This window comes from Watersipora subatra, chromosome 2 (assembly GCF_963576615.1).
Source record: "Watersipora subatra chromosome 2, tzWatSuba1.1, whole genome shotgun sequence".
In the NCBI taxonomy this organism is placed as follows: Eukaryota; Metazoa; Bryozoa; class Gymnolaemata; order Cheilostomatida; family Watersiporidae; genus Watersipora; species Watersipora subatra.
Genome location: NC_088709.1, coordinates 54,977,247 through 55,002,158, shown reverse-complemented (window position 1 = coordinate 55,002,158; position 24,912 = coordinate 54,977,247). Strand labels below are relative to the sequence as shown.

The 24,912-nt window shown below is 32.2% G+C and overlaps 1 protein-coding gene across 1 annotated transcript in view; it reads right to left on the bottom strand.

The window, feature by feature from the left end:
• Positions 1 to 24,659, bottom strand: part of LOC137388344 (deleted in malignant brain tumors 1 protein-like) — a 46,100-nt gene extending 21,441 nt beyond the window's left edge. The window contains exon 1 of the mRNA XM_068074830.1: positions 24,377 to 24,659. Coding sequence (XP_067930931.1) covers positions 24,377 to 24,659 — 283 coding nt within the window. The remainder of the gene's footprint in view (positions 1 to 24,376) is intronic.
• Between the last annotated feature and the right edge of the window lie 253 nt (positions 24,660 to 24,912).

Here is a 24,912-nt window from a genome sequence, read left to right as displayed (position 1 = left end):
CTTTGTATTTTACTACGTGTAAGAAAGTAGTTATTGACTCTTTTCTGTTTACCACTGTTGTTATTTATTATTATAAAGTAACTGCTGAGTGTCTATATAGTCTGTATTAGGACACAATTTTCTTTGGGACAAAACAATTTGCTTTTTATTTCTGCATAGGAGTTTGCCCAATTAATTTTTGTATCACAAATGAGTAGACTGAATCAAGGAGCTAATGATATGAAGTTAAAACTGAGAACATCCTTCAATAGGTTGCAGTTTGTAAGCAGGGGGTCAGACCAGGGGGCCAAAGCAGGCCCAATTAGTTTAATAAATTTAACATGACGTTTGCTAGGTATATTGGTCAAATGGTAGGTGCAATAAACCTAAAATAAGAATAGACAATTTGTGTGTACCTGTTGTAAATTGTATATGCTTTAAAAATAAGTAGAAGCTGTCGGATGTCATCAGAATCAGCATTGGCATGTAGTATGGGTATTTTGCTGGTATTGAAGCTAATAGCACTTGAACAATTTAATATTCGTATCAAATACACATGTTTGATGTTGATTTTAACACCTTTTGACAAGTAACCCTCCATGAGCAAATTCATGGCAAAACCCATTAAACACAATATTATTCTTTGTAAAACAAGAGACAGTTCTGACTTCATTCTTTTTTACTACCCAAGTATAAAGTCATTTGCAAAAGTTTAAGATCACTGTTGTAATTGTCATTAAATCACACGTTGTTGGTACTTTTTTACATTGCTTTTTTTGCTAACTGATTAATAAATATAATATTTTTCCCACTTTAAACAGGTTACTAACAGAATATCAGTCTGCTTTATCTATTGTAAGCCAATTTTTAGTGTGGCTACCGTGGTTTTTGATGACAGCCTCTAGACGCCTTGGCATACTCTCTATTAAGGTGCGGCAATACTGACAGCTGATTTCCTTCACCCATGTAACTTTTATGGTTTTTTTCATGGCCTCAAGACTCTCTGGCTGCTTTGCTGCTAATTTGTTCTTTGATACCGTCTACAAGTTTTCTATGGGTTGAGGTCAGGGCTGTTTCCTGGCCAGTCAAGCACTATGACTACGTTTTGTTTTAGAAACTCTGTCACTATCTTTTATCGATGACATGGTGCACCATCACGCATGAAGACTGTACAATTATGAACACCCATGTGCAAGATCAATTTATCCTCAAGGAGTTTTCTGTACTTTTCTCCATTCATGGTGATATTTTTTTCTAGGAAGTACAGACTTGCAGTTCCGATCAAAGACATTTCGCTCCATACCATCTGACTCCGGGCGTGCTTCATTGTCATGACTGTGTTCCGATCGTCATAGCGCTTGCCTGTAGGCCGCCTAACATGCTGCTTTTGGGAGTTGAACTGTAGCAAGGTTGATTCATCTGAGAACAGAACCTTGGACCAATCATCTGTGGTCCAACTTTTGTATTTATTGGCAAGGTCCAGTCGCTTCTTCTTCATGGCTGGTGTCAACTTCGGTTTGGCAGCAGGTTTCCTTTATGGAAGTTGGAAGTCCTTGCATAGTCTCTGCGGCAGTAAAATATTATTGCTAGCTGTCGCTCAGAGTATCCTTCTCCCTTCAAAGCCACTATTTGAGCTCTTTTGGTTGGTGAAAGTGATGCTTTTTTGCCCATTTTTGTGTTGAAATTGCAAGCTAGAATTATCCTAGTGTTTGATCACTCTGGGTGATGTAATGCAACTAAGTAGTGTGTGAGTTGTGCAAGACATCATGTTATGACTCAAAGTCATCCCTAATGAGTCTACAAATATGCTATGATGGTTTGAAAGCAGCATTTAGACTGAACTATATCATTGTATGAGAGCAATCATCGACAATCCAAAAAAACTGTGTGTAACTGCAAGTGGTCTTAAACTTTTGAAAATGACTGTATGTAGTTCAGAGTCGGCAATAATAAACTGTGTTATGAAGAATTCTTGCTTGGCATTCTGCACATCAAAACAAATGGCTACAGAGCTGTCTGAAATAAAAAGACCATCTTAGTATTATTGTCTTTGCCGGCTGGTGCCATGTTATTTTACTTTGTTGAAACATGTTTAATTTCATCACCTGTAGAAACCGTTCCCTTTTGTAAAAAAATAAGGCCAATATTCTGGTAACGTACAAGAATAAAAATGATAGATTCGATGTATACGTACTTAAGCTTTCTTCAGGGTTTGATGACTAAACCTGTTAGCAATAAAAGGCAAGATCCTGCATTGACTGTTCTGTAATAGCACTGCGCTATTAGCGCCAAAACTGCTTAGTCATCTACTTGGCTAAGTATACGTGTATTTCAACACAGGAAATGTCCTGCCACATCTAACATATCAACAAATGGCTACATCTTACATCAGAGCATATATATTTATATATTTACCTTCCCACATCTTGTCATTTACCATGAGAAAATGTGTGATGTGTTAGTACTTGATAACAAGTGTCAAGAATAGCATTAAACAAAATTTAGAAACCATTGAAGTAGATAAGACATCTGAAAAAAAATCAATGTTTATTTTGCATGCTACAGTATAATAGTACATTGAACAAGATTTCCCTCAGAAACTGTCAATTAACCAGTTTTATGATTCAGTTGATGCTGACCTTATCTTAACTATACTTCACCTGCTGATGAAAGCAAACCAGGTTGTGTAATAAATAGATTATTAGGTGGCTTTTTCAACATTATAAACAAATTTCTAGGGACTAGTTAAAATGTATTAAATGCACTAAACAAACAAAAAAGCTATGGGTGGCCTACCACATGCAATTAGGTCTGATTATTTTGGAGAGCTTTGCTAATTATAGTGAGAATCATTAATTCTGATTGCAGTATTTTGTAGATCCTAGTTTGCTCTGTTAGAGCAGGTCACATGCTTGTTGAACTAAGTATTACTGAACTGTTGCTTGAGCAAAGTCAATATTTTTTGCTAAATTTTTCACTCGGCCCTGTCATATTGTCAATAAACAAAACAAGGTGGGGAGTTTATGGATATAATCAAGCAAAGTGTTCATAATACCAATGGCAATAAAAGTAAATTGAACAAGAAGCCCGATTTGCCTTTGGACGCATTGCCATCACAATGCTGTTGTTTGATGGAACTGCTAACATGTAGTCAGTACTTCACAAATTCAAGGAGGAACTAGTTGTGATTACAACTTTGGTTGTTTAATTTAGCTCCTACCCAAATGTCTTTCAAATTTTTAAAAACTGGGCTGCCAAGTTAGTCCTCATCATGTCAATATGGCTTGGCAAAAGTTCTACTGTGAAAAGGTCAATGATTTTAGCAAGTATGGGAAGGTGGTCAGTGAAACACAGCTGATGTCTATTCAATATGTCATAGAACAGTTTAAAAACAGCTTTATCAGCCAGAAACAACTAGTAAAGATTATCACTATAGTATTGATCCGTTACCGCTATCAGTCCTGGTTTAACTAGTCAACATACGGTGATGCAGCTGAACCCAGGTTATGGCTTACATGTCGAAGATAGGTTTTAATGCAAATAAACTATTCAGTCAAACTATAAATTTAGAGAATTATGACGAGTAATTGTAGGGCAATTAGAGCAATAAATTTTGGGGGGTCTGAATCGCTGCAATCTAATCTAACCAACTATAATTCTATACACCAAACCCCGCAAGCCATAATCCTACCTACAGAATACCCTTGATCATAACAGATATGAACATTTTGCATCTTCTCTATTTAAAGCATATCTAAATCAAAATAATTTCTATTTTTAAATCCTTTTGAATCTTATGAGTAATATTATTCTTTATTTTTAGTCAACATGCCTGAACTGTTTTTGTCAGCCTTGGCCAGTGAAACAATCTTAAAATCAAATCAGATCACCAAGGATATGTTACAAGTATTGCAACCCATAGGCTTATGAGATGCAATACTAGGTGACCGGTTTTATATGTGAAAACAAGTGTCAAGATTAGTATTAAACAAAATTTAAAGACCATCTGACTTGGTAAGACATCGGAAAAAAAGCGATTCTGTACTGCATTCTATAATAGCATTTTGATCAGATTTTTCTTCATGAAATGTTGATTAAGCAGCACCGACCTTTATTCCAAGTTTTATGAGTCTGATGATGCTGAATTTATCTCAACTTTATTTCACTTGCTGACGAAATAAAATCAGGCTATGTAGACGCAATACATAAATAATAATGTGGCTCCTTCATCAGTTGGCTCGCAAACAGACTGGAAAGCACCAAATACACTAAACAAACCAGAATGTTATAAAAGGCCTATCACATGCAAGCTGGTCTCACAATCTTAGAGAGCTTTGTTTGTAGTGAGTACTACTAATTCTGATTGCAGTTCTTTTTGTGGATCTTAACTTTCTCTGCCAGTGCAGGTCACACGCTCTTCAAACTATTGATTAAATCAATATTACTTGATCGAAGTAAATTTTGTTTTTTGCTGGAATTGCCACTGGGCCCTATAATATTGTCAATAAACAAAACAATGAGGGCAGTTTTTGAATTAATCAAATTGTGCGCTCATAATAGCAAGTGCTATGTAACTAAATTGGATTACAAGCCGGCTTTGGTTTTTGAAGCATAGCTGTTGCATTGCTGTTTTCTGATGAAACTGCTAACATGTAGGCAGAACTTTACAAAGCCAATAAGAAACTAGCTGCAATTACAACTTTGGCTGTTTAATTTGATCATACACATAGGAATGTATTTTAGATTGTATGTAGCTGCGTTGCCAAGTTTGTCAGCATTAAGCCATAGTAGCTTGGCAAAATTTCAAATGTGAAAAGGTCAATTATTTTAGCAAGTATATGGAGGTGGGTCAGTAAAACTCACAGAGGTCTATTCAATATGTCAAGAAACTGGTTAAGAAATACTTGCCAGCCGTAGACATTTAGCATAAGAAGTCACTGTATTATCACCGATGTTGTCAGTTGGCAACCCTAATCGGGGTAGCCAAAGTTATCTTAAGGCAGCTAGCCTACTCAGAGACAAGACTGTAGGTAATGTAATAGTTACTTAAAATTAACTGCTATTAATGGTCTATCTATTTTAAATTGTTACAAATATTCTTCGCAGAAACCAACCCATGGTTTACTATTCATATAGTCAAATATTAGTATAAGTAGTAGATGTATCAGATGTATAGCTGTGAGGTATGCCATGGGAAGCCAAGATCGTAAGCTGTTTTTAGAATTTAATTTCTGGTTGCATATCATGCGACTCTTATTCATTTATGTCAAAAATTCAGTTTTAAAATACCAGTCTTTGTTTTGTGTAAATAACTTTCAGTGAATTTGTTGATTCAGACAAACACGATTAGCATGAATGGCTTCTTTTCTCAACCCAACTTGTCGATGTATTGGCATCACTTGAGACCATTTTGTTACAGAGTGCACACAACTCTAAAGTGTCCTAAAGACTAAGCTATCTTGTAGCATATGTTAAAGATCAGATGCAACTGTATGGAAACTACTCTTAGCTTACTTTGTTACTAGCTCTAAATGAATATCATTGGATAGTTAAGAAATTTGTATACAGTATAATGCTGTTGTTTGCAGTTAGCTTATGAAGATTTTAAATCTCTATTGGGAATTTTGATGTAGGAATCTTTCTGTCATTATGCCAAATTTAAAAGTTTTTAAAATTTTATGCATAGACTAGATGAATGTTCGGTGTTGCCCAAGCAATAAAATAGTCTTTGGACAGAAATATTTTTCACTTAAAATTTACAACAGTTACTACTATAACTTTTAAACTTCCATGTAGTGAGAGAAGTTTTTTTTTCGTTCAAATAAATGAGGAAAAACAAATAAAATAACTGTGAAAAGTCAAATTTTCTTTTAATTTGTAACTTTTACATTTCATACCACGAAAAAGTGTTTTGTTGAAATAAACCTGTAACGGTTTTTAAATGCAAATGTGAAATCATTAGCAAATAATGGCTAACTATAGTCTGTTTTGCTATGATTACAATAAAAAACCTTTTGGTGTACAAGTACATGTATATGATTTTACTTCATTTCAGTGTTGGGATCATAAAGCGAAAATATCGTAAAGACGTATAAAGTGGAATGAAAACCCAGAGTACTTATCTAATGCAATCAAATCGTGGTAAAATCATAATCATTAAAATAGTAATAAATCAATATATTAACTTTGGTAGCTATAGCAGCCTAAAAAAACTTTAGTGCATTTTGTGGTTATGATCTGCAAGAAAATACTACTTTGCACGAAGTGCATTGCAGCATTACAATGTATTATAAGCAGAGTTCTTACCTTCGAGACAGACATGTAACATAAACCCTGAATTTAACTTAAATGATTTAAGCTTACTAATAATATACTTGAAGGAAATTTTAGTATGTGTTTTAGTAAACTTCAAACTTTCAGCTAAAATTTTATCACTTACCTGCTAGGAATCGGTTATTATCATAACTGAAAACGCTAAGCTGAGATAACGGCAAAATAGCCTATCAGCACTTTTGCTGTTTCATCGTAATCAGTACAACACATGCCAAATTTTGATTTCGTGGGAAATTATTGTTAATATCATTGGGTAGAAAACAATTTTGCCCTGGTATGGCAAAAGCAAAAAAGCCTCGTGTTTCATAAAGTCAGGCAAAAAATAATTTGCAACAAGGGCATCATAACCTGTAGGCGCGATGTATCAATTAATATTTGACATTCAATGTGTGCAACGAAGAAAAGAATATTCACTATATAATAAGTGGGATAGAATTGCAAGGAATGTGTAGCTCAGTGATTAAATGAATGGTTAGAAACTTGCATTTACTGTTAAACAAAGTTTAGAAACTATTGGACTGGATAAAACATCTGAAAGAAAAGAATGATGCTGTACTGCATGCTATAAAAGCATTTTGATCTAATTTTCTCTCATAAAATGTTGATTTACTAGCGCGATTAAATTATCTCAACTTTCTTTTGCCTGCTGACAAAATCAAATCAGGCTATGCTAATACAATACATAAATGATAATGTGGTTCCTTCAACAGTTTGAAGAGTTTATTCGCAAACAGACTGAAATACATTAGACCCACTAAACAAACCAGAAGGTTACGAAAGGCTTACTACATGCAAGCTGGTCTTCTCATTTCAGGGAGCTTTGTATGTTGTGAAAAATACCAGTACCGATTGCAATTCTTTTTGTATATCTTAAATTGCACTGCCAGAGCAGGTCACACGCTCTTCTCACTATCGATTAAATCAATATTACTTTATCAAACATGGTTAATCAACCAGCACTGACCTCCGAATTCCAGCAAATCAAACTAAACTTTCTTTCCTCAAAATGAAGCAAAAATTATGGTAGCGTTCAACAATAGAGATGATAGAATCAATGTACTTAAGCTCTTTTCAGAGCTTAATGACTAAACTTGTTGGTAATGAAATACATTGGCATAATTCTGTGTTGAACGTTCGGTAATCACACTGTGGTACTAGTGCCAAATCTGCTTATTTATCTGTTTGGCTAGGTGAACTTGTATGTAAACACAGAAAATCTTTTTGCAACATCTAATATATTACCAAATTGCTACACCTTACACCAGAGCAAATATATTTAGATATTTGCTTTCTCATGACTTGTCATTTTCCATGAAAAAATGTGTGATGCATTCTTGAAAACAAGTGTAAATATTACCATTATACGCATTTTAGAAACCATAGGAGTAGATAAAACATTTGAAAGAAAAAAATTGTGTGGCACTAAATGCTATAATAGTACGCTGACCCAGCTTTCCCTCAGAGAGCGTTGATTAACCAGCACTGACTTCTACTTTAAGTTTTATTAGGCAGCCGATACTGACCTTATCTTAACTTTTCATCATCTGCTTATCAAAGCAAACCAGGTTGTGCAGACAAAATAAATATACTGTATGATAATATGGCCAATTTCTAAGGAATAGGTTAAACTGCTCAAATGCACTTAAAAAACCATACATTTATGGGAGGCTTTTTACATGTGATTGGGTCTCATCATTTTGGAGAGCTTAGCACGTAGTCAGAACCACTAATTACTTTAATGGAGTTTTTTGGCGAATCCTAGTTTGCTCTCCCAGAACAGGCTGCTCGCTCCTTACACTAAATATTACTGAGCTGTTGTTTGAGCAAAGTAACTCTTATTTTGCTGGCCCTATCATATTGCCAATACACAAAGCAATGATGACCGTTTATGAATATAATCAAGTTATGTGCTCATAATAGCAAGGACAATGTATGTAAGTAAACTGGATAAAAAGCCAGATTTGCCTTTAGACCCATTGCCATCGCATGCTGTTTGATGATGAAACTGCTAACATGTAGGCAGAACTTCAAAAAGTCAAAGAGGAACTAGTTGTGATTACAACTTTGGCTGTTTAATTTAGCTCCTACCCAAAATAATGTATTTTAAATTTTATAAATTTGGGTTGCCAAGTTTGTCCGAATCAGGTCATAATAATAGTTTGGCATGAATTTTAAGTGTAAAAAAGTCAATGATTTTAGCAAGTATAGGAAAGTGGGTCAGTAAAATTCAATAGAAGTTTATTCAATATTCAGATGTCTATTCAATATGCAATAGAGCTAGTTAAAAGTCTAGTCAAACCTGACAATGACTACGCAGTTTGTCAATGCTAAAAATACTAAATCATCGGCCTATCTAGATTCCTAAAACCAGTACATGTTTATTTGTAAATTAAAAAATGTCAGTCAAATGAGTTTTGCATGAAAGACTTCTTTTTCAACTAACTTTAACTTGCTTATCTCTGGATATCAGCTGACCCTTTTACAACTGAGTGCACAAAATTTCGAACTGTCAGAAAAATTGAGCTACCTTATAGCAAAATCGATATTTAAGATCTAGCTGTTGTAAAACTACTATAGCTCGCTTCAAAATTTTGTAGAGCTCTATACGGATAAGCATTGAGAAGTTGTGAAATTTCTTTAGTCTGCTATTTTAGCTTGCTGTTATCATAAAAAAGATCTTAAATTCTGTTAAATTTGGTTGTTGTTATAAATCTCTTTTCAGAAGGTTTTGAATTTATCAATACATTTAATACTTTATTTTATGAAACTCAAACTAATGCTTTATTTAATTGTTTACAGTGTGCAGTTAAAATTAAATTCACATGTGCAATGAAATCTTACTTATGAGCCTCTATTTATTGTCAGTAAAAGTTATTTAACCGCTTTGATGTTAGCGAAGAGTACGCTACATAACGGCTTGTTTATAAGATAATTCATAATTATCGATCAAATGTTAAAGAGTATATAACAACATATGAACTAAAAATAGAACATCTTTATGCCACGCAAGCTAATGATTAAAATACTTATCTAATATCCAACATCATTGTTTTACTCTGCAAAAGTTCCAAGTATTCAATACCAGAATTTTAAAGTATAGCAAATTAAAAAAATAAATAGGCCTATATGAACCCATCATGGTCAGACTGCATCAGAATTAGCTCTGCTAAAATAGGCACTCAACATGATGTTGCTCAGATCTTTTCAAAATAGTTATGGTTCAAAAATTTATCAAACCTTTACTAATTATAAATTTTATTTTACAATGTATGTAACTGCTGGAAATATTCAAGCGATATGTGTAGATAAAATTAAAACAATAAAATTCACTTGAAATACCTTTTCAATATAAAACTTATTACGTAATGTACACTTTCTTTGGCAAACAAATTTGTTTTATTCAGAGTAAGTCTCTCACTCCTAATGATTCAACTGATTACAACTACAGGAACCTTTTGGAAAAATAATATAATATCCTCGAGCATTTTTCTCAAAAGAAATGTCGGATCAAACAAGTTTTTAATGCACATCTTATTCACTGGTTTGTGTTACTCTTAGTTTAAATTCTAATATAATATAACTTTTTCGAGAGTGAGAGGTTTTGCAGCTGATATATAAAACAAAAATTTGCAGTTTGAGTTTAAACAATGTCTGTACAACGATACCGTTGAGTTTCTTATTACGAACAGTCAGATATAGGAGTGATTCTTAACATACTAGATCGGCGTTGTTAGTAATTTATTAAAAACATTGAACACTACCAAATTCCCAGAGCTGATTGGATAATAAAACAATTGTATGCGGAAGTTTATTTTTGAGCAAAAAAATTTATAAAAAAAAAAATTAGCAGTTTTGGAGTTTAAACAATGTCTTCCCAACGATACCGTTGAGTTTCTTATTGCAAACAGTCATATGTAGAAATGATTCTTAACATACTAGACCAGCCTTGCTAGCAAGTTATTAAAAAAATTGAACACTACCAAATGTCCAGAACTGATTGGGTAATAAAACAATTGGGTGCAGAAGTTTATTTTTATTTAACATATACATGTAACAAAAGCTACTATTCTGGCATTCAATGTTCATGTGAAGAAAAATGTGCTTTGTGCCAGTCAAACAAGTTCAGAGAGAAAATAAAACAATTCTGAAAGTGTTTAAGATTTAAACACCTTCAGTGTGATGTTAGTTAACATTTAATGTGGATAATTATTTAGTAATGGCTACATAAAGTCTGTTTTGCTACGAATACATTGACAAATGATATGGTAATGATAAAATTAGATCAAACTGAGAAAACAAAAACATTGAATATATTGAATTGCTAACACCCATGAGTGCATAGAAAAGCGTGTGTAAAAAGGTTCCTGTTATGGCAAAAGCTACCCATAAAACTTTGAATATGTTGATGCTCATCCCTTTCGATAATGGTACAAACTTAATAATGAGATGTCGGACCGTCGTTGTCTGATACTGTGTCTGATGAAAGGAGGGAGAATTTAGAGGCAATTTTTACTTGAGATAACACAATTATCTATGTGAAAAGTGTTTAGCTTCAACAGATTTAGCAATCAAAACTCAAGAAAAACCAGAAGTAAGAGTGTAGCAGAACATTTGAAAATTAAATTACAAATTTAAAATAGGTAATAAGTAATGAAAAAAAGCTCTAAAACAAGCTTATAAAAAACTAACAGAAATGTTATAGTTTAATAATAAAACGTGCATGTTTAGTGTGTGCAATTGCGTTAAGGACAGATAAAGAATTTGAAATATTAAAAATGGCTCAGCCTAGTTGTTATGCTAGCTAATTAGTAGACTTGCGGTTTGAAAATTACAAGTTAAAATTCAGCATGACATTAATTGTTATTGTTAATTGCCACAATTTTAGCGTTATAATTAGACAGACGAATGACAGACATGCAGCAGTCAAACATTCACTGAGAAACACAAAATGAATACACATATATAGACCAAAGTGATATCAATATCATTTGTTCATTATGTGATGGAATACAGTGAAGTAGCAGAAAAAAACATTAATTATCATGATTATCCTAAGGTTTATATCATTTATATATTTTATGGTTATAAAATATATAAAAGATGTATATTTTATATTTTTTGGTTTATATTTTTTTTTCATACAAAGGTTTACACCCTTTTAATAATATCTCAAAGCTGGTGTCTGTATCACTACACCAATCACCTAAATTAAATATATGCTGTAAGTATTAGGATAGAGTTCTAGCAATGCATATAGGACAAATGTTTAATTTTATTCTACAAGCTAAAACGTCCAAAGTTTGTGCTTGAGATTTTACCACAACCTCAAAAATGAAGAGTTATCGTCTCTTTTACTGTACGTCATTGTTCCTAATTATAATAGTACATGTACAATAAAAGAACTACTGAGTTCCTATGTAATCTGTGTTAAGAACATTATATTTTTATTGAAGCAAACAATTTGCTTTTTATCTTTGCATATGAGTTTACCTAATTAACTTGCGCATTGCAAATGGGTGAACTGAATCATAGAGCTAATGATATGAAGTTAGAATACAGAATAGTCTTTAATATGTTGCAGTTTCTAAGCAGAGTGTCAAGGATAGGTGAACTCGTAGTGAATAAAAATCTGATAAATGAATGTTTGAACAAATTAAGTAATAGATACACTGATAGTTTATGTAAACTATGAGCTATGGTAAAAAACCCAAATTGGTGTTATAATGCTGATGAAATTACAATGCTTACCTTTCTGAGAGCTCCCTCTTCTAAGATGAAACAGTTGATACGTGACAGTAGTTAATAAAGGCAGAACTAATTGTGATGACAACTATAGCTGTTTAGTAAAATACTTCCTACTTCAAACGCAAATCAAGTTTTTGACAACTGTATGCATGGCCAATCAAGTACTAACAATTTGCATTAGTCATGCGACATGACTTCCTCACAGGCATTCAGCCTCAAAAGGAACCAAATACACTTTTTCCATTTTATAACAACCTATGCTACACCAGCAGTTTTGCACTAAGATCAAATACCTAAAGTTTTGGCTGTGTGCTCCTAAGGCCTGTAGGTGTCTAACCAAATGGGAAAATTCATAGCAAATGTTTTTTAAGCATTGTGTTACTTTTGTTTTAGTAAGAAGAATGACAACTCCCATTTGGGAATGGGATACTACTTGCACAAATGTAACTTGGTTTTTGTAAAACTAAAGAATATCATAAAGGTTTTGTTGCTCAGTGGTCTGCTTAAAAGGAATGATAGGAATAGATGTAATATGACAGTTAATCACCTGAAGGTAGACTCTTATTATGCATGCTGGTGTGGTCTGTAAAGGCAGGTCACCTTTTGTTTCCTTTATTGATTAATGCATCGAGAAATTGCATGCTAATCAAGAGAAGCAAATTTTTAGTTTTGCCTTTGCTGTGATTAAGTCCTAACATGTTTCCGCTAAACCAAATAAGACAGAAATCAGTAAAAGCAACTGATAAAGTAAGCAAAAGTTAGAGTACAAGAAATAATCATCTGGAATTACAAGAATGCTTTATGAAATTCTCATACCAATTTTCATTTTGATTATCCTTTCTTTATATATTTTTATTCTGCAATGATGGAGACATGCATCATCATTCTAGCTGTTTTTACTTTCACCAAATCAGATGCTCAGAATGTCAACAACCAAAGAACAAAGAGGATAACTTTAATCCCACCAAGGAAAAGAATGTAGTCCATGAATTTCAAGCAGTTGAACAGATTGTGTTCAGCTTTAAGTTATTACGTCAAACTCTCAACACTAGTCTTGAATATCAGCTGGTTAATGTACTAGTTTTCTTATTCATGTTACTTTTATGGAATTGTTGTAATTATGCTGTAAATTTATTGTTGCCTTGTTTCCTTGTTTCAATTTACTTCAGATACAAAGTACAGATTTATAACTACACGTATTTTATCTACTACTTTCTGTTTGATGATTGTTACCCCCTCAGGAAGTGCTACGTATTAGATTCTGTCATTCTATTAGTGTTCTCTGTTTGTTTTTACGCTTAAATTATGAAGGTTTAGTAATACCTTCACAAGAACTATATCTTATCACCTATTTCACTACTTTTGCCAAAAAAGACATTTGTTCAATTCTGAGCCACACTATCAGTACAAACTGTTGTCTACCCTTTTTGGTTTTTTTGGGTGCAGGTTTTCTTTAACATTCATGACTCAACAACAACTTTTCACTGATAAATATAATAAAGTTTATATACTAGTGGACAACCACTTTTGTTTCGTGTATGTATTTTTTATTTTCTACGCTCCACCTATAAAATATGCACAATAAAACGCTGCGCGCAAACATAGTGAACCGTTGCAGGCCGGCCTTTTTTTCTTGAAGACCCTCAATGAAATTAAACTAATTTGAAGTTTATTCTTCAAAGTGTTTCCAGTAGAACAGTGGTGAAACTTTTGATGGAGCACTTCAATCTCTTCATCATTATTTTAATTAGAGAGTTTGTCGCTTTAGTTTCTACATTGTTTGGTTTCCAGCCTTTTGACATACTCTTTTTTTAAATAAATGATTTAAGAGGTCAGTCTTTGAATATATATGCTAACGTTAAAAACTTGGCTAGTTAGAGCTCGGATTCTCTTACAGCACCAAAGAATTCTCCATAAATAGAAAAAAAAAAGCCTGGATTTGATATCATTGTTGCTGAAACATATTGGTTCCAGTTACATTAAAATAACCAATTTTTTGGACCTTATGGTTGATCTATTAGTTAAGTCAATGGCAACCTCTGCAAACTGGAAAGTGAGCTGGTCTTATTTCTTTACTGCTTGAATTATATTTTATAGTTTTGGGAGCATTGGATTTCAAACGTTTTGCAATGATTTGACTCTTTCTATGGATCACAATTTTTAACCTAAGATATTGGTGTTTGGCAAGTTATAATAGTTGTCTAGGCAGACTGAAATAAACATTATTTTTTGATCGACTACATCCGATTGCTTGTTCCTTGGGGCGTATTTGGTAAACAACCGAAAGACCTGTTGTAGTATGCCATAACACGCCTCACTGTACAGTAAAGTGGTACGGCAGTACTCTATTATACTATTATATCTATTATACCTATTATATACTCTATTATATCTCCCATACTGTAAATTCTTTAAAGTGTGAATAATTTGTGAAAGGTTTTGCTTAAACCACAAACCAAATGAAATTGATAAGAAACTGTAAAAAAAGTGTAGAAATAAATCATCAATGCTACATTTACAGTTAATGATGGTTCAACACTGTTCATCTAAGACGTTGATGAGCTTCCAGAAACAACCTATGAGGTAAACTGGTAGCATATTGATATGTAGATGAGTGAATTAAGTCTGGTTATGAATTTTCCAATAAATATTAGACTGATATGTTAGAATGCACTTATCACACAGCTGATCACTGTACTACATGCCTAGCCTAGAAATTGTAATAATATCGCACTTTCTATGCTTGTAATTTTTATTTGCAATAATAGTCAAGCTAACAGCCACTATTTCACTTTTATTTTTTCTATCAACTTTTTCTAATACTATCCTTGTCTTTTTTGTAGAACTTCAGATATTTCTATCAAAGCATTAGGATAAAACAGTTCTTGCTTTTTCCAGATTGTTCAACTTCATCTAGTATTAGTAGATAGTTATATGTTGTGGGTCTGTGAATCTAGAACGATGCTCCGCATGTTTTTTTCCGTTGAACATTTAGATATAGTGGTGAAACAATCAGATGATTCTAAAATAGTCTAACAGAATGAATGATGATGGGTTTGAGGTGGTGATTCTTGACATATTTTTATATCATTGGCTTTTGATGGGATGCTAAAAAACTTAAAACATATATATTGTTGATCATTTTATAACACGTTAGCCTTCTGGTGGTAAAAATTGCCACAATAGAAACAAATACAAATATTTTGTTATAGTTCACTAGTATTGTCATAAATTTTTATTAGTAGTAAGGTGGCTGGCTTTTTAATTATTCTAAATTCAAAAGTCAGCAATCAATTTTTTGAGCTTTTCTAAGAAATTTTAATGTAATCCGGCGTTAGACCTGCAGTAGCGCTCACCCAAATTTAGCAGATCATTTGTTTAGTTATGAAGTAATAAATTACTGGTATTAATATTATATTACTAATATGTTATAAAAAATTAATGAATTTATTTTTTGCTTCAATGTTTTATTTCTGTTGTATGGCATAATTAACCAAAAAATTTCTATTTGATGTGAAATTATTGTCTATAAAATAATATATCTAGATATATATAAAAGTTTATTCAATAGTACTAATGTGGTTGAAGTTTTAATTTAATGTCTAAAGCTCATAATATGCAACTTGGAAGCACTCATCGACAGTTTGTTAAGCAAAAGTCTAGACTAGAGTTTGACTTCACAAACTTTATGACAGTCATATGATAAATTTATTTGTTTGTTTTAGAAATAGTATCATCACATTAAGTTTGTAATGTGATAGTCTTTAATATAGATTTAAATGAAAATCCTTACAAGTCTACAACACAAGTAACATTTTGGATTTATAGATTACAAACTCAATTTTTTGTTTATAAAATAGTTGAAATGGACAGATCTCTTATAATTATTTCTTGTGTGACAATAGAAAACAACTCTGACTTTTGAACAAAGAGGTGGGTGAAAAAAAGTTAGTACTGTATTTTTAGTAGTGGAAATGTGTCTAGACCCTTGGTTTCTAATAATTAAACACATTCTAGATGGTTTTAAATAACATAAACTTTTTCATTAACCGAAATAAATTCTAAATATGAAAATTACTAGATAAAATGCATTCTTGTAAGTGGGGTAAAAGTAAGCCTTGTTTTAATTTAAATAAAATTATTTTAGAGTTTATTGAAATTGAGTATAGAAAGTAAGAAAAGCTTAAGGAAAATTGATTTGGTTGACAAACTGAACAAAATTGAAATATTTTGTTATTAGATGTTACCTCAACTATTGATATGCAGAAGGTTTGTGAAATGCTAAAAAGAATTAAGTATGATTTACACGAAAATGACCATTACAAATAATTAGTCAATCAAAACAGAACTACGCGTAAGCAGACCTTTAAAGCACACATCTATGAAATGAATAATTTATCGGTTGTGTGAGCGCAGAGATTGAAAGCATGCATCCATGAAATGAATAATTTATCTGTTGTGTGAGTGCAGAGATTCAAAGAATGCACCTATTAAATGAATAAATTACCTGTTGTGTGAGTGCAAAGATTAAAAGCATGCATCTATGAAATGAACAATTTATCTGTTGTCTGAGTGCAGCAATTAAAAGCACGCATCTATGAAATGAATAATTTATCTGGTGTGTGAGTTCAGAGATTTAAAGGCAGAACTAAAAACAAAACTGATATTTCCTATTTTGTAGTGAGTCATACCAAATTCTCTCTTACTCAAAAACTAAAAGAAGTTTTGGAGAAAACTAATTACAAAAATTACATGTTGAGAATGAACTAATATAATTAACGCAAAAACTCTTTTCTGCAATCTAAACCAACAAATGATTGTCTGGCAGCAATATTATTCCTGTAACAGCTGCATAAACACAATAATAGTTGTTGAGCTGTACTCATCAATTATCTTTGAACAAACAGAATTTCAATATTTGAAAATTTGTTGGTTTAGAGTTCTATATATTTTACCAAGACTAAGAAAGATGCCATTGAATCATCGAAATGCACTTACCAATAAAGACAAGTTTGCCCAGATCTGCCCACTAATACAAAGTTGGAATATTTTGTCATTGTATAATACTACACACAATTACCTCTGCTCTGTTAGGTAACCATAGCTAAGAACCAACAGTATGTGGTCATTGTCAGAGTAAGAAGATAAAAAATGAAGAACAATCTTATTATGATGTATATACAAGGCCTTCCTGCTGAAATAAAAGTGTGATTTATTACTCACTGCCTTGAAATAATTTCTTCATTTCCCTTAAAATTGTTATAAACTTTTAAAATTTGCATTGATATTTTGTCTATTTAGTTATTTTTGTTTATTTGTGCAACACTTAGAAGAGGAGAATAACTTGAAGTAATTTCTGATAAAAATAAGATTATATAAACTGTTCATATTGTCTTTCTATGTTTTCTCTATGCTACTTGTTTAAACAACATGAACTATTTAAATGTGTTTTGGAGAAAAGGTGTAGAATCTTTATGTACAACCGGATCATAGAGGGCATTGTGTATTGTAGTTATGTTGTGATCCATTCTCTTCCTATAACATTAATAAAGCATTTCTTTTTTAGAAACCATTATACTAAATGGTAATGTTAAAGAATAATTATTTATAATTCTAAACAGATTAAACAAAAAGTAAATTAGAGATTTTATAGTTAAAATAAAGTGAGTAAATATAAGCAACAACTACTCTGTTGCCTACTTGTATTAGATTACATCCAACTTGTGTTTGTATTTTTAAATTGGGGCTGGCATAATTTGCAGTAACAAAGATCTATAGTTTCTTAAAAATATACTGCTTTTCCAATGAAACTTTATCTACTATAGAAAGCATTTTCATATTTTTAAACATTGAGTACTGTAAGATCAGAATGATGATGATGCAAGCCAACAGGGCTGCAGATATGCAAAAGATTAGAACAGCAAAGTTTTTGACCTGATTTGATTGACCTTTTCATTAACTTCTTTAAAACATAGGTTGCTGATGTTGGCACGCTCAGGTGGTGCATAACTACGAGCAAACTGAGTAACTTTAACTTATTGATTTACATGTAGTTGTTTTTGCTAGGATTAATGCAGTTCGGCATACAACAACAAATACTGAGCAATCATTAGTGCCTATAATTTCTGATAACAAATGTTTGAAATTGTTTTTCTATAAATGGCTGCAGACACACATTTTGCTTGAAACGATTAGGCTAAGTGTTGATAACTGAGTAATAAAATATAAATCTGGATTACAGACTTACTACAATAGATAAGTTTGGTCGCTAGCTGTATAGGATGTAATAAATGTTGATTACATTTAAAAAACTGCAATTGGATGATGTTCGATATAGATATAGTAAGTGCATTTAGGTAAAAAAACTCAAAAAAATTCACCAATTGTGACATTCTGTAAACTGTAGCACATTAAAACAAGCAGAACAAACAGCTGTCATTTAATGAGGTTTCAAAGGTATTAGCAAAATTCCTGAAAGCTGTCTATTCCATATGCAGTTATACTCCAACTTACGAGCTTCTGGGGCTGAGCTCGTATGTTAATTTACTTGTATTTTGGTGCTATTTAGTTATACATAGGACAAATAAATACATATTGATTGGTTTCCAAAATCTGCAAAACACACACAAAACACTCAAAGCAAGATATTCTAACAAAAAAAATCATTTTGGTGATTGTTTTAACTTTCTAAATGCTTTCAAAAAGCAATAAATAAAGATATAGCAAGAAAATGTGATTAATTAAAATTTAAAATTAAATACATACAATAGCAGGTAACTGTAGCATTTGCCAAAGATGGACAGAAAATTTATCCTTATTACAACATTTGACTTTGATAAGTTTAGACTCTGATGCACAGACTTGAAAGCAAACTTTTAATTTAAACTTGATATAATTTTTAAAAAATTGGCGTTCATAGTTTTAAATTTCACTATTTCTTCAGTAGCGTTGTCGCCGGCTAATTGTTTGTTGTTCATTCAAAGCATGAGCAGTTTCTCCATCTCATTATAAAGATTGCTATGCTGTTGGAAAAATTTGGAAACTATAGCTAGGCCTTTTGAAAGCTTAATGCACATTAATATTATCCTTATCTTTGATAATTGTACATATTGCGGATGTATTTTCATCATATTAGCAAGTGGGCTCAATCACTCCTACACTTTTCTCACATTTTTAAATAATTTTATGTTTGATATCAATTCTTCTTATTTGCTTCTTTTTTGCATTGTCTATTGCTGTGCCGGTTAACTTTCGATCTATGAACAGTACTTTTAATTCAGCTAATTCTACACTGCAAAACGCACACAAAAACATGATGCCAAAGTACAACCTGAGCAGATGAAAAATACAGAGTGGTTCTGTTCTCATAAAACACTCTAGATATACTTTTCCATTGACCTGAGTGTTCGTATCTCAAACTCGGCTTGTATGTTAGTCCTAAAACTTGCTTAAATCTAGCTCAGATGTCCAGTTTCTCGTATGTTGGGGCACCCGTAAGTTGAAGTATGACTGTAGATAAAACTAGATAAAACAACCCTTGTGTGTTAGGAATGCAGCTTGAGCACTACTAGATCTTATCATCTCTGACAAAAGATTTAAATGCTTTTATGAAAATTCATCAGTCCAATTTACTACCCTACGTAAATATGTTTATATGTTGGCTCGCAAACTTCTGGCGTAGAATACACTTTGGTTAAATTACAAAAAATCATAAAGTGATTAAAGTTTGTTACGAACATAGTAAATACAGCTACTTAAAAAAATAAAAAAAAGTTCAGCAAAAGGTGGCATTATCTAAATATAGCACTTTAAATGCAAGCACAAGTAAAAATTAAAAACTAAATAGGAGCAAACAAGAGGTCGTAACTACATTCACTCAACAGTTTCTTGGTCAAATAAATCAATGAACACTTATGAGTCGGAGTACTAAAAATTAGTTTATAGCTCTATGTCACAGCTGAGTAAGAGCCATAAATGTGAGCAACAATGGATATCCAAACAATATAGACTATAAGAAGAGGACGAGATGACAATTGTTATTTGAGAGATAAAGTATATTAAAAACAAAAACTAAGTTGTGCAGATAAATAACACAGCTTAAAATTTCATGTTTAATCTTTTAAAACTCAATCGAGTTGAATGGCATGTATTAATAGAATCAAGTTTATTGGTTAACAATTCTTTTAAAAATTTAGCCCACTACACAAAAAATATTAGGCGATGTTTAGCTTCCAAAGAAATCTGACCTACAACATGAGAAAGTCCCAAACAGTTTACAATAGAACACATGTATAAGATGCTTGGCTCTCTTTCAATGTAGACTAAGAAAATCAATGCACTAAAAAGTTTCAGTACCGTTGACTTCTTTATCCAGAGTAGAGTTGGGGGCAGAACTCCATTCCCCATTTAGTTGACATGTTATGTATATAGGACCATCAGTCGTGTGACTTGGCAGACATTCATAAATAACTGTCTGAACAACTTTGGTTTCAGTGATTAAAAGCAGTGTAGCATGTTCTGGTGTTGAAAGAGGCTGACAAGAAGTTGCTGCTAAAATTGTAGCATTAATTAATATTACTTTTTGATGTCTGTTATCTAACAAATTTGTTAAAAAGAGTTCAATGTGAACCACGGCCCCATTTTTATCACTGTAATTAAATAAACTTGAACGAAGGTTTCTTTAACACAATTTATCATGCTAGGTGAAGATATCAGCATAGTACTTATTCTCAACTAGTGGATTTAACGTACAGTTAAGAACATAATTTTACTCTCTATTTAGCAGGCATGTTAAGTATTTAGGAACACTGGTAGTAGAACCAACTAGGCATTTAAAAAGATTCTTTGACTGAAAATGGAACCATTGATTGATCACAATGTAGTATTTTAGTATTTATGGATCTTTAAGTAAAATTGCCGCAACTGTGGAAATACTATAATTCTTTTCAGTATCTACTATTTATCATGTCTGTTAGAGTGAATTAAATTTGACCCTCCATTTTAACTTTGGCCATGATATTTTGCGATTTGCTGCAAGATTGTGCAGGTGCCTCGGAACATGTAATCATTTTATATATTTAATTATGTTAGTCACTTTTACCAGAATACAGTAGACGCTACTACATGTACACCGCAAATAACTTATTCCAGGAAGTTTTACTTTATATGGATTTAATGTTACATGAACATTAAAAAACCTTTAAAATGCGTAATTTGTTTCAAGCTCTTTCTAAACTCCACCCTTTGGCCATACATGAAAGACAAACTATACTTAGCTTTTTAATTGGTTGTCCGTACTGCATCTGCAGTGTTATCACTGTGTATTGACATGCTTGCTCTTTTTTATTGTTTTTATTCCCTATATGGTTCACGGTTGCACCGGCTTTACAATAATTTAAGAACATCTTCATTGGTCATCCACTGTGGTTTGTTTATTTTTTTGATAGCAAAATCTAATCTGCATAAAAACTATTATCTAATATTTTCTGTGTTTACAATGAAGTAAAGCTAAAATTTGCTTTCACAACAATAAGAATTATGTGTACCTGTCCGACATCGGTTTGTCTCAAAAGTTTCCAGGTTAGGATAAAACATATCATGCATCGAAACTCCGAATTATTACATTCCAATTAGTAGACCGATGCTATAACGCCTGTGCAGTACATATTGATCACTTCTAAGTATTTCTGAGCAACTGTGCAGCTACCTATTTCTCTGTTTTTTGACACATTTGACAATCTATCACAGCAAGATAAAGTGCCATGGAACATGTATACAAGTGTATACATAATAGAAATTACACTATATGAAATTATTTTATCTCACGAGTGTTGCAAGAAAAATAAAGAAATTTTTTAAGGCTAACTATGAAAGTATTGTTATTCAAATTAAATTTGAGAATCTGCTCTGAATTGACATTTTACTTTACTTGTTTTTTGTTAAGTAGTACAAATCAACAATTTTACAAAACATTTTGTAGGTTCTTGGATTATATGTTGCAAGTGGTATAACTTATTGGAGCAGCTGCCGCATCACCTACTTTCTACTATTAGATATAATATGCAGTTGGTGGAAGGACTCAATTCTTCCTTCAGCTGAAGTGTTATGTATATAGGATTGCCTGTGGTGTAATCAGGTAGAACTTTATCAAAAGCTGTTTGCCCAACTACATGTATTGTTCCAGTGATTGAAATCAGTTTACTATTGAATGTTGTTGAAAGAGGCTGACAAAAGGTTGCTGCTAAAATGTTACCACTGTCATCAGCCTTTACCATCTGCTAATTATCCAGTAAGTCGAAGTGGATTGGTGTTAAACAACCATTATCTACATCGGCAACAGAATTTTGTTAATGCTGCTCAAAAATTCCTTACATTTGAAAGAATTCTGTGCTACCACAAGTTATCTTGTGAGCCACATAGCTCAACATATTACCTACTTTCCGGTATTTGGTCTGATGTGAAGTTGGGAGCAGAACTCCATTCTCCATTCAACTGACATGTTATGTATTTAGGATTGTCAGTGGTGTAACCAGGTAGACATTCATAAACAGCTGTTTGAGCAAACTTTGTCCCAACAATGAAATCTAATTCAGTTTTTTTGGGATTTTAGGTCTATTACAAGATATTGCTGCAACAATGAAACATACAGCATCAGTGAAGTCTACAATTTTTTTTTAATTTGTGCCTCTGTCATAATAATACCTAGAAGATAGCTTTAAATTATTGATTGTTGCTTCATAAGTAGAGAAATCACTCTTACTTTGACCAATGGTTTACAGATGGTTTCACAAATTTACTGAAACTTTTAATTGTAAGATAAAAAGCCTGTTAAAAACAAGGCAATGTAAATCTTGCAAATAGAAACTTGTACATGGAAATAATACAACAAGCAAAATATACAAATCATATCTCCATAAACACTGAAACATGCACACAAACCAATAAAATTCATTCTCAGAGCAAACAAGCATTTACTGAAGTTTCAAATAAAACTGAGTTCTCAATTGGCCCAAAATATCATAAGATGATATATTTTTGTTTGGTGTAGATGTTGGAAAAATAAAAACTCCTTTGTATGCTGAAAATTTAAAAAGATGTAAAATAATCAAATTTGCTATTATTAACTTTTCCTAAAACACAAAAAATTAAAAATAAATATCTTCAACAGTTTTTTAGAATTGTTTAAAAAATTGTTTATGAACAATGATACCAAATAGACCATGTAAAAGTTACATAACAAGTAAAATCGCAAACTTATAATTAGTTCCATAAGAAGATAATGGCATGAATTTTATTTGTTTAGACTTTTACCATTGTTTTGGCATCTTATAAGGTTTTTACCTTCCACCTTATATCCATCATGGCAAACATAATCAACTGTATCATTGTCTTTGTGTCTTGATACATGTCTCGCTGAGTTTAGCACCATTGGTAGAGATCCACAATTTACTTTTGTTATTAAGGACGGCAATAAAATCTTAAAATTTACTCAAAAACTTATTAAAGATGTAAATTTTTAAAGTTTTAAATTTGTTTTGTAATGATACAAATATATGACTAAATATAGGCAATAAAATTCACTTTTGCTACTCTGGTAACAACAACTGAAACAAAACTAAAGGAAAAATATGCCTCAAACCTTTACATGAAAACATATTTAGTAGTAGAGCAGGAGGGCATCAAAAAGCTATCAAAAAAAGTGATTTATTCCTTTTGGAGGTGGGCTATGTGATAAGAGTGGCATCTAGATCAGAATTTTGAGCTGATTTCAAATATCTGGTTTCTACACCTCTCAGATTGCTCATTTTTGAGCAATTTAATTAATATATTATTTTAATTAAATAAATATCTGTAATGTTTCATGTGCTTCTACCAACATTGTAATAATGAAAATGGCATGTAAATGCTAAATAATTAGCAATAACCTAAGTTAGAATCAATTCTGATAGCATTAAAATATTTATTCTTCAAATATTATAATATTAGAATTGTATTATATAATATTATGTGTTCTCAGTTTGGTTGATATTGTGGCAGCTTTACAGTTTGTCCTTGTTATTCCGCAACTCATATATCATTACAGATCTGCAAAACAACATGAAAAGTATTTTTAAAGACTCAGACCATGTATATATAACATTTTAGTGTACATATATTTGTCATTAATGCTTATTATGTTGAACCGTTTACTTTATTATGCAAGTGAAATCGCAATTAGTCAGTCTTTTATACGGTGTGACACATACATGTATGTATTCTAATCAAACATGAAGTGCACCTTTGGTTACAATACCACTCAAATACTAACCTTCTAATTCACAGTCATTTGAGTCTTCTGCATCACTACTTTCATCTCCATCCTCTTTATTTTCATTGCTACAGCAGCTGCTTCTGCACATGTCCGTGCACTTAAGATCTGTATTGTTGCACTGACAGCAACGAGACTGGCACCCAGTTTTGCATTGACAAAACATGTCCACGAGCACATCAAGAAGTGCTGGTTGTTGTGTTATCCATCTAGCTTTAAGCTCTCCATCTTCCATAAACCAACCATGTTGCTGGGGGATGGGACATCGATGATGATTTTCTTGGCTCTTCTCCATATCGCGGCCTGATAGGCAGCCTTAGATATATGGAGATTTAACTCATCTAGTGTGGGTGGTAGGTTTGGTTGTGATGTGCGAGACGGTGAGCAGAAGATCTTATGCCTTGCTTCATTGATGGAATTTGTCTCTTCACTATATAACCTGCATATGAATGTCTCAATAGATTATCTTATTGCACCATCAACTTCAAAATCTGTTCCCGATGATTTCAGTGTGTTACAGAATTCAAGATTGTTCTTTAGCAGCTTGA